The 11196-nt window shown below is 38.8% G+C and overlaps 1 protein-coding gene across 1 annotated transcript; it reads right to left on the bottom strand.

Moving 5' to 3' along the window:
• Positions 1–400: 400 nt before the first annotated feature.
• aqp3a (aquaporin 3a) lies at positions 401–10448 on the bottom strand. Its single transcript, XM_036598688.1, has 6 exons — positions 10230–10448; positions 3473–3599; positions 3223–3360; positions 3020–3123; positions 2385–2602; positions 401–1807 (listed from the first exon to the last, which is right to left on the bottom strand). The coding sequence occupies exons 1-6, from the start codon at positions 10335–10337 to the stop codon at positions 1630–1632; spliced, it is 873 nt and encodes a 290-aa protein (XP_036454581.1). The 5' UTR covers positions 10338–10448; the 3' UTR covers positions 401–1629.
• Positions 10449–11196: the final 748 nt, after the last annotated feature.

Here is an 11196-nt window from a genome sequence, read left to right as displayed (position 1 = left end):
AGGAGTGAAAGCAGCCCATTTCTACCTCATAGAAACACTAAATACCCTTTCCAAAGCTTCCAGCTACACACTGTCAGGTATGTAGGAAGTCATGACTAGGAAGTCACAATCAAGCTGTGACGTTATGCAGCTTAACACCAGCTTCATTCTCTTGTGTTGTATTTGTATTTCAGATGGTTCTGTAGGCCGCTCCTAGGGTACGCTCTTAAAAATACAGGTATCAAAAAGGGCTCTGATGCCATAGAGGAACCACTTTTGGTTCCATGGAGAACCTTTCCATGAATGGTTCTATTAGGGACCGCTTTTGGCATATGACATGCCAGTGTGAAGAACCTCCTCATAATGCAGAAGTTCTATACCAATTTCAAGGATTTCTGTAGAACCGTACATCCAAGCCAAGGACCATTTAAGAAACTTTATTGTGTAGAAATACAGGGTACAGGTACTGCTAAAAAACAAACAAACAAACAAACAAAAACAAAAAACACATGATGTGTTTGAGTTAAAAGTGTATGAACTATTAGCAGGTATAACAAAACAACAACAACTATGTTACAAAGATTTTTTTATACCAGTTAAATGATGAAAATGGCATTAAGCTACCTAACCTTACAGCATCAAGAGAAATCTGCATATGGCTTAAAAAACTTTAATCACACAATAAAGCTAAAAATATAAAAGACACTAGTGATACATTGAAGCGTAGAAAGCCATACAAACAAGAATGCTTGTTTTTTGGTGGATTGTTTCCTCTTTTCTAAAAGTGAAGTGAGCAAAACAGGCATTCAGGTGTATACAGCCTTCACAAAGATTGAAGCAATGCCCAAGCAAATTTGGCTCACATTTAATACAGAAAGTAAACAATATTTTACAAGAGCTGCAGTTCTGAGGTTTTACAGTCAGAAAGAGCTTATAGTGAGTTCCATCCATTTTACATATACAACATATGAAATCTAGGATTTATTAGCTACATTTTGCCTTTTGAACATTGCTAAGACATTATTGTCACCCATATTGGAATAGCTGAAACGTCTTCCCAACAACTGAACTGGGATTCATTTTATTGAAAGAAAACAAAAACAGTTTTTAAAAGGAATCCTTGATATTTAGGTTTCTTGGTTTAAAGGATGCTGTCTACACACACACACATGTATATATATTTATATAAAAAATACTTACAACAATGAAAATTATAGCAACTGTGTAGCCTGTATGTGTCCATCTGTTTAAACCTCCATAAGCTTAAGTACAAAAAGACAAAACTAAATGGTACAAAATATAGAATACTGTAAATACACATACAGTATTTGTGGGAAGATGTAATTTGACTTTCTGCTCCAATCACCTCTATCTGTTACAGAATTAATATAATTCGTGCTGATGAAGAAAGACAGTTTCCCTTTATGTCAGAATGTTGAAGATGAGTAGAGAATACAATCGATATATGAACAAACAAATATGTCAGCATTGACAGCACTGCTGCGAAAGCATCATGCTTTGTTTACTCATTTATTTGCAGCTGTTTCAGGAGCTGCATTTGATATCTGAATTCTTTATGAGATGGTCAAAGGCAGGTATCATTCTGTAGAGCTTACTGAGGAAAGCACTGGTAGAATTGGTTGGCACAGCTTAGGGAGCCGAGACATCATTCATATCATTCAGTTTCACATTGTCCTCGGTTGCCTTCTTTTTGTCCCGCACCTCGCCCTCCACATGCCAGCCCACCATCAGCTGGTACACAATGACTCCAACGATGGTACCCAGGAACGGGGCAAAGATGGGCACCAGGAACCAGCAGTTCCCTTTACTGTGGAAAAAAAACAGTTTCACTTGTTAGCACTATATTGTTTAAAGTATAGATGCCATAAAGGGTTCTTTGGAGTTTTTTTTGTTTTCCTAAAGAACTTTTCAATGGATGGTTCTTCATGGAGTTCGGACCATTCCTTCAACATATGGTTTAAGGCAAGCTCAGCTTAATTATCCAAAAGATTCAACTGAAAAGGAATTCTGGGTGGTAGGCTCGATCCAATTCTTGATAGCATCAGGAATCGCTCATCGATTGCCTCTATTGCAATGGCTATCAAGCTGGACAATTTGTAATGCCAGAAAACGCACTGTCTATGGCTTTAAGATGCACAAAAGGAAAACATGTGTGTCTCATAATCTGTGTGTAGTCCATGTCCTATATCAGTCCATTATACAGCAGCGCTAGGCGACTTCCGTTTTTATGCTATGGTCGCTCTTGCTAAACAGATAAAGCCATGCTGCAGCTTACCACACACAGACCGTCTTTCATCGTAAAACATGAACTTTTGAAAAAAAAACATGACAATGAAAATGATTCATCACAATGAAAAAACTAAGCTTTGTATAAATTGACTTACACGAAGACTTCGTGGCCCCAGCCTGCAATGGCAGTGAAAAGGCGAGGTCCCAGGTCTCTGGCTGGGTTTACAGCATAACCAGAGTTGAAGCCCATGGATAGACCAATGACAAGTACAGTGAACCCCACAGTGAAAGCCTCAAGTCCTTGTGGGATGGGGTTGTTGAAGGGGTCCACAATGGCCAGAACACAAACGATCAGTGCAGCTGTGCCGATCAGCTGCAAAAGAAAAATAATAAACAGTCCGTGAGCCAAAGTTGCACAGTTGCAAAGTTGTATGTGTCTACCTATTTTCACTTGTATCTTTTTTTTTTTGATTGCCCTGCCATTCTCAGGGAAATAAAAAAAAAGATACAAGTGAAAAAAAAAACAAGGTGGAACTGAGTTGAGCTATGTACCAGGCAGCCAGAGCAGAGCTAGACTAATTGCCAGGTCTGAACTCTGCAGCCAGTTATATGTTCAGCACTTTCCACACAAAGAACGAGACAGCTGTAAACATTCCATTCATTTCTACTACAGATCCAAAACTTCTAACTGAAAAGGGAGGACACTGTGCTCCCCTTACTCTGACATCATTTCATTTGTAGCTCTGTAATAACTGATGATACAAGGGGCTACATTGTTGCAATCACTAACCTGATCAAAAAATCCATTGACGATACTCAGGTGCTCGCCGGGGTAGGTAGCGAAAATTCCAACAGGTAATTTATTATGAACCTGTTCGTATTTCACCAGAGCATCTTTAAAAATAGGATAAAATAAATTAAAAACAACACTTCATAAACAAAACTGTCTAAGAACAAACTCCTATTTTGCAAGATTCTTTTCCTGATACTTGCCATGGTACATGCCAAAGATGATACCAGCACCCAAAAAGGCACCAAGGGTCTGGAAGAGAAAGTATACAGGGAACTTCCTCCATTTTTCCCTCCCGAGGAGGCAGAGGGCAAAGGTGACAGCTGGGTTTAGATGACCTCCTGCGGGGTTGGCAAAAGTTATCAAAGCGAATGATAAAAACATTCCAGAAGCAATAAGAAAAAGACCATGCCTTATACAGCTTAGTGTTCAATTTTAGCAGGGTTTGGGTACCTGAGACCTGGCCGCACACCAGGATTCCAAGAGTGGCCGCAAATCCGAACGCTAAGTTCACACCGAGGAAGATGCCATGGTTTTCATCGCTAAGCTTGAACTGAGCCACTGAACCACAGCCAAACATCTGCAGACAGAAGAAAGACAAAACCAGACAAAACAGCATGAGCTCCACTGCACATACGCTGCATTTAGAAAGGCTATATTTGGCTATATATATCATCCAGACCCACAATAATGTGTTTCATAGTTGGATAATGCTATGTTATATATGCACAGGAATGCAACGAACAAAACCTGTAGAGGAAGAATGTCAACAGAGAGAAGGTCCACATGGCTGATATGGCTGATAAAACCTCTGGAAGTGACCCTTCCTGCTACTCCTATAGCTGAATTAGTTGCTATTCTTGAATGGAGATATGCAGTTATTATGCATGGCAAAACCATTTGCATAATAAATTATAATTCTAGTTATATAATTAGAAATCATACTATTACATCTATGTTTATTTCAATGCGCCCATATCCTACATTTTTCTTTTGTTTCCTTCTTGCCTCCTAAGAGATTCACTTATGATATTTGTGTGGGTTTATGTACCAAAAACAGTCATACAGGGGTGTGAAAAATGGTGATGTAAAAATGTACATTTTCCAATGTCTCTATATTTATATAGAATTACACAGGCAGCTTTTGTTATGCAACATTGATGATGGACACATATACATGACCTCTGTTCTGTTTGGCTGCCCTGTATTGTGCCTCATTCAAAAACAGTCCAAGCTGAAACAGTCCTTATAACTTCAGCATGAATGGGCGGGGCTAAGCTGGTAGGCTGAGTAGGTAGACAACATCACAACAACAGTTAATTTAAAATGCAACTTAGTGTCCATATATGGACTGTTTGGGCCGGGGAGTGAATGGTCTGCCTTTAATCTTAACCCCTTACATGGCCATGGGGCCGCCGGTGGGCCCAAAGTCTTATTACACACTTCTATAACTTAAGAGTCCCTGTAGTTACTGAATAATAAGCCTTAGTATGTAGTATGGATTTTAATGGATTAAGCAATGTTTACATACTACAACTCTTTATTTCCAACAAGTGAGAAAAAAGATAAATACTTGTTTGTCGGGAGTAACAGTCGACCTTCAGGGCTTACTCATCAAGCCACTTTCTCTACTTTTGTGAGTTTAACCTGAAGTGAGTCACTTGTCTCATCTTTAGCTGAGAAGCTTTTGACAACTCTGGCAAACCACTTTAGGTTCTCCAGCTTCCAAGAGCTTGAAGTAGTATGCCAGATTCTTCTTCTGGCTTGTATCAGACCTAGGGGAAACAAGGTGGTCCATGGAGTTTGTTTGAGCCAAGTTTGAACCAAAGAACAGAATGTTCCCTCTTAAACAGCAGGTATAGAGCTGTAGATCTTATGGGCTGAACAAAGCGTTCCATTCTTTAGGTTCTCGGGATCAGATTTACTTCACCCCAAACTTTACATGTTGTAACACATGCTGGACCTCATTTGTGCTTCATGTGTTTATCAATAGACAAGGTACTTATCGGCCACATTTCACAACAGGAAGTGCTATTCTGACACTGTGTCCATTATGGGAGGAAGATAGAGGAAGGTTTGTCCAGCTTGGTTTAGACAATGTAGCATCCAATGACTGTAGCAGTGAAGCAGGAAGAGGTTTTAACTGGAAGCTGAGAGCATTTTCTCATTTTCATGCTCAGGTGGTGGTAAACAATTGCAAGGCATAGAGGAACTGCAAAAGTGTGACATTTCTGAAACTGCTTTATAATGTGGTAGATTGAGCATTACTTTGAACACATGCTCTAATTGTTCAGTTTTAATGCCACAGATTAATGCCCCCCCCCCCCCCCCCCTAACAAAACAAAAAAGCTAAGTGAGCTAGCTAGCTAACATAGACATTTACATTGGGCTCATTTTAGGCTTGTATTTTTGTTAACAAAAATTATCCACATGGTATAATTAATCAAACTTTAAACTTGTAGAACCTAGATTACCAACAAAAACTCATCTGACGATATGGTTCCGATATTATTGTGCGTGTACTGCCCTATTTCTGCCCAAAAACAGACACAAAAGCTGAATTTTAAAAAGTAGTGGAAACATGCTCCCCACCCTGCCCCCACCCCACCCCACCCTGCCCCCAATGGAAACTATGACAATAAACACTTAAGCCCTGTTAAAAAACTAAATTGTTTCGATTGTGTGTATTGAATGTCACTTCAGATACCTTTGGTGTCAAATGGAATTAACTGGTTCATGTTTCAGCTCCAGACAAATCCTTTAATTGCTCAAATGTGAAGAAACACCTCTTGAGGAATGTTGCCAGGGCCAAACACTTTGCTACATATTTCATGTGCCTTTACTGCATGCCAGTAAGCGCAGGATTATGGAGATATGTGGAAATAAATCTATTAATTTTGTATATATAATCTGCACAATGCCCACTTTCACTAGCAGAAATTACCTTCCTCAGATAAGCCACCTTGGTTAGGCCATGGATGACGCCTTAATTGCCACATTTGAGTAGACGATTGTGGACACCAGCGCACAAACAAAGAGAGACTGTTCATTGGAACTGCAGAGGAGTTTGATGGCAGTGTGAGCACTCTTTCACCTTTCTGAACCACCTCAACTTGTAATGGCAGTAAATGCTGCTAATCTCGGGGGCTGTTGACAAACAACTACCACAAAAGCCCTTTTGACTTTAATTTTGGGCCTACTTATGTATGTCTTTCAGTGAGTAATATTTTTAATGCCTTGAACTTTTAGTTCAGCTGTTGATCAAAAACTTCATTTGACTTCAAATGTTTAGTTGGAATCAATGCTGCTGGGTCTGTTATGTTGTTTATTTTTTGGCAAATGTCTCTAATCATAAAAGCTGTACATTGTTGTAGTATCCTAACATTTTTTAATTTGTCCTAAATTCGCACAAGCTTGAATTTCTTAGCCCTTCCAGTACTGATCTTGTGTGGTGGGAGAAAACATGCTGTACTCAAGAAGTCAATAAATTATGCTCCCACAGTGCAATGCAATGTCCCAATGATATAGGTTGCATAATGTTCCACTGATATAGGACTGCAAAACACCTGTAACCAAGGCATAGGGTGTGGTGCCATAATTTATGGCACCCTGATGTGTTGCATCATTGCTTTTTGCAGTTATTTAGTAGAATGACAGAATCATGACTGCTCAATTAATCATTCCTCAGTTTTTCTTTTGGTCCTCCAGAAGTCATTGAGAAAGCAATGGGACCACATACGTTGATACAAATTCAGGAGTTACACAAATGCAATCATGTAAACTGGGACTGTCTGTGTACCACTCTGTTTGGAAAAACCTGCTACAACAGCTGCCACACCAGGACAATGCTATTTGAAGTAAGACAGCAGTTCGCTTTCTTAAAGCTGCACTATGTAAGATTTGGGGATTTGGAGACCTCTCTGGTGGATGCATGCAATTACACATTTTTTTGCATGCGAAAAGTATGCATGAAAATATTTTGGAACATTGCCGGTGCTTTGGACTTTTGGAATCTGATGATTAAGAACACGTGGAAAAATTATTCAGAGAGAACTCAGTCAAAACTTGAAGGACGCATCTTACGAGGATATAAGTGAATAATCTACTATGGTCATCATATCTTCATCAGTATTAGTATTTCATGCTTTCCAGGGTGACTCAAGTGCATTCACTGTATTTTAGTTTTTTTCTATTTTTAGTTGTTTTTTCTGCCTCAGTAATGCTACTTATTTCAATTTTAACAAAAAAACATTTGCACACTTTTATCAATAATTTGTATATATTTATCAATAAGCTTTCGTTGCTGCATACTGTGCCATCTATACAAATGGTTTGAAGCTCATTCTTTGTCATTGTGTTTTTTTTAATATAATTACTTATCTCCAAAATATCCAGGTTGGATAGTGTTTGAAAACTGTCCTGAAAAGCCTCCTACAGCCTAGGTTTTGGCCCCAGACTCATATTTCATGTCATTCCTCACTCCACCTATTTTGGCACCGCCCAGTACCACACATTCCTTTAGCTCTGCTCTCCACCATACATGACACTCAATAAAGTTGACACCAATATACCAAGGAGAAATGAGCGTAAATGCCTTTCAGGAATGTTCTGTCAGAGACGCCTACAGTGTCCCGGATGCAGATTAACCTCTAGTCACTGCAGAGTCAAGATTAATGTTGCAATTTGTTCCAAGACTAGGCTTAACCTGTGTCCAGAAAACCACCTGTGACTGTGTAGGTGACACTCCCATTTGTGCACATACGCATGTCGCTGGCTCAGTGAGTGTGCAGCCGTGTGTCTTATTGTATAGTGATTGATTAGAACCCATTTGCTGCTGTGTCAAAGCACAAAGCTGATATGGCTTAAACATACAGTAAATGATTTGGTGTATTAGACACTTAAAAATAAAGGATCCAAATGAGATTCTTTAGTCCAATGTCATTCCCTAAAAACATTTTGAAAGGATGGATCTTTAAAGAACCTCCACATAATTTAAAGGGTCTATGCCAATTATAGGAGAATTCCACAGATTTTGGTAAAAATTCTGCAATTTAGAGTGGTTTGATGTGAAATGCTCTGTTCCAGAGAAACTTTTTGTCAGAACTGTTTACAGTGATGGTGATAGGAACCAGATGTCTGAAGCCTTTAAAAGCTACATCACAGAACATTTTTACACAAAATGATTATTGAGACATTGTTTTATGATAGTTTTTAGATGAGTTTTTGGGCTAAAATGTGAAAATCCAATGATGGCAGATGGGGTACATGTAGAGCGCTGTGAGGCAAAATAGTCCCCAAAGCAAACTTTTTAGATCTGCCCCTATTTTATCAACATTATCAACATTGCATATAAAATCTCAGAAGAAACATATAGGTTCACTTGTGGTTTTGGATAGCAAATAAAGTGGCTATATCTGCACTGTAGACATCATGACCCCTGGGTATGAACACAAATCTGAATCAGTAATTTACTCTACAATGAACCCTCTCTCACACCAACCACTCTGAATGACTTTGTTTACATCTCAACCATTTAACTGTACAGATTTAGCAGATATTCTGAATTTTCTTTTCCTAGAACCATATGTTGACCATAATCTGCACCATCGGAACCTTTATTTTTAAGAGAACATAAAAAGGCAAGATTTTCAAAGACCACATACTGCTTGCACTACTGTACAGTTCCTATCCACTACCACTGTGCATCAAGAAAGGGAAGTTTGCTAAAGGGGAACCTTGTTGTACAATTTAGAACTGCATTATTGTATTCACAGTCCCAGTAGATGGGAAACAGGAGGGCATGTGCAGGCAATAACACTCGCACTCCATGTCATTAGTGAGCTTGTTTCTTATCTAGAGCCTTCCAGTCGTAACAGTGTGCGAAAGGATCGAAAGCTGAGGGGTGGTTTCTGTTTGTTTTTAAGGAGGCACGCCAAGAGTCTGTATTTATACATCTGAAAGAGCACCATGAGATTCTATCGCTGCTCCATTCAAGTTAGAGCTCCATCACTGCTCATGCTGTCACACTGTATACAGATTTATTGCGTGTGCATAGCTGCAGATACAGCTTCAATCTCGAAAAAAAAAAAAAAAAAATTAATTCATGAGGTATAAAATGAGGTGTAAAATTAATTCATGAGGAGCAGTATCCTCTGTAATTTAATTTTTAACCATGATGCTGTCAATATTGACAACCGTTCTGCATTTGAATAGATTAACAGTGGATCAGGTATATGAGCTCTGAAGCAGCTGTACAGTGGACAGGCTGAAGTGGATGCTCTCTTCATCAGCTAACGTTTTAAGGGCTAAAAGGCAAATTGCAGGCTGATTTCATTCTCAAGTAACACATCCAAAACCTAGAATCACTCATTCGCTCTTCATTTTTAGGCAAATCTATCTTCTGCATTCAACATTTGTGTTTAATGTTTACTTGTGAAAACAACCCTCACTTGCTCACATACACTGTATTTATCTGACAATATCAAGCAATTAAAAATAAAAGTGACACAAAAATTTCTTCGGCTGCCATAAAAGAACCACTTTTGGTTCTCTGAAGAGACTTGGATGGTTCTTTAAGGATGTGTCCAAATGTATAAATTTGAGGAGGCTTTCTTGAAGCTTAAAGAACTTGCACTTAATGTTATGGCCCAATACCAATTAGGTTTTTCCTAGAACCGTAAATCAAAGCCAATAACCGCTTGGAAACCATGTTAAGAGTGTACGGATCTGTGACTCTTTAAAATAAGGGTCCCAAACAGCTTCTTTGCCATGGAAGAACCACTTTTTGTCCCCTAAAAATCGAATGTTTTTTAGAGAACCATTTTTTAAATGAAATTTAGAACTTTGAAGAACCTTTTTTAGACTTCCACCTAATGGAAAGATTCTAAGAAGAACTCTCAATTTGGTAAGTTAAAAGTTTTTTTTAAACCTTTAAAAGGTTCTTCACTCTTAAAAATCTCATTTTCAAACATGGCTCTTTAGGGAACCAAACGTGGTTCTTCTCTGGAACCTTTTTTGAAAGGGTAGATCCATGTAGGATCTCAGGGAATCCATTTGGCTTCCACTTTCTTCACACTTTCTACGTTGCTGAGCTCTAAATCACTATATTTAATGCATGGATACAGTTTAAAAGTGGCTTTAGCATAACAAAAAATTTCTTAGCCCAAGTGATAAAAAAACCATAGAACCAAAAGAACAGGTGGCCACTTACCACCAGGATGAGGGTGCCCAAGCACTCAGCAAGTCCTTGACGTAGCAGCTTGCTACGAATCTGCAAGCTATGGGATAGCTTATCCAGGAAAATCTTCTGCTTGCCCATCTTTCAGCTGAGCTGAAGCTCTTCTCCTGACCGTTAGTGAGAGCTACAGAGGAATGTGCACAGTGATGCCCTTCCATGCTCTATATACACACTGCGAGACTGAGGCCAACCCCTCAGCTGGCTCTCACAGCCGGCCTCAACACACACCCCTGCACCACAGTGGCCCTGCCCATCAACTCATCCAAAGATATTATGCTTTCTGTTTCAAGTGCAGACTTGCAGGCATGCTCCCACCCTGACTTACCATCAACCATCATTTGTTTACTCATGCTGTAACCCTAAAGGGGGGGCACTTTTTCAAGAAGACACTATTCCTTCTAGATAAGCTGCATAAAGAAACTTCCACATGCTTTGATGAGGGAGTGTGTTAAGACATGAAGACAGCACCACAAACCAGACAGCAGTCATAGAAAGCTGATGCCCTCGAAAAGATTTGATAAGTTCTTCCGTCAAGTAAAGACAGTTGAGGATGCAAAAAATGAATATTGCACTGTGAAGATTTGGTTCTGTGTAGGGACTTCATAGCATACATACAGTTGTCTGCAAAAGTTCTAGCTCCACTGGTCAAATTACATGTTTTTTTGATTTTCTAAGTGAAAATAAGTGGAGACATCTATACATTTTAATGCACAATTATTGTTTATTTGCAGAATTTAACATTTTGAGGAGGACTAATATATGATCTGTGCAAAAGTTATGCCTCATTTAATACGATATGGGTTAAACTCAGAAAAAAATTGAAATTCTACACTAGAATCTGCCAAGAACTGTTTTTAACATATTTAAGTGTGAAAAACATATTTACAAATGAATGCTTGAATGTTTATAAACATTTTATGCCAGTAATTCAAGATGGTAT

Source organism: Colossoma macropomum, unplaced genomic scaffold (assembly GCF_904425465.1).
Source record: "Colossoma macropomum unplaced genomic scaffold, Colossoma_macropomum, whole genome shotgun sequence".
Lineage (NCBI taxonomy): Eukaryota > Metazoa > Chordata > Actinopteri > Characiformes > Serrasalmidae > Colossoma > Colossoma macropomum.
This window is presented reverse-complemented; position numbering and strand designations above follow the sequence as displayed.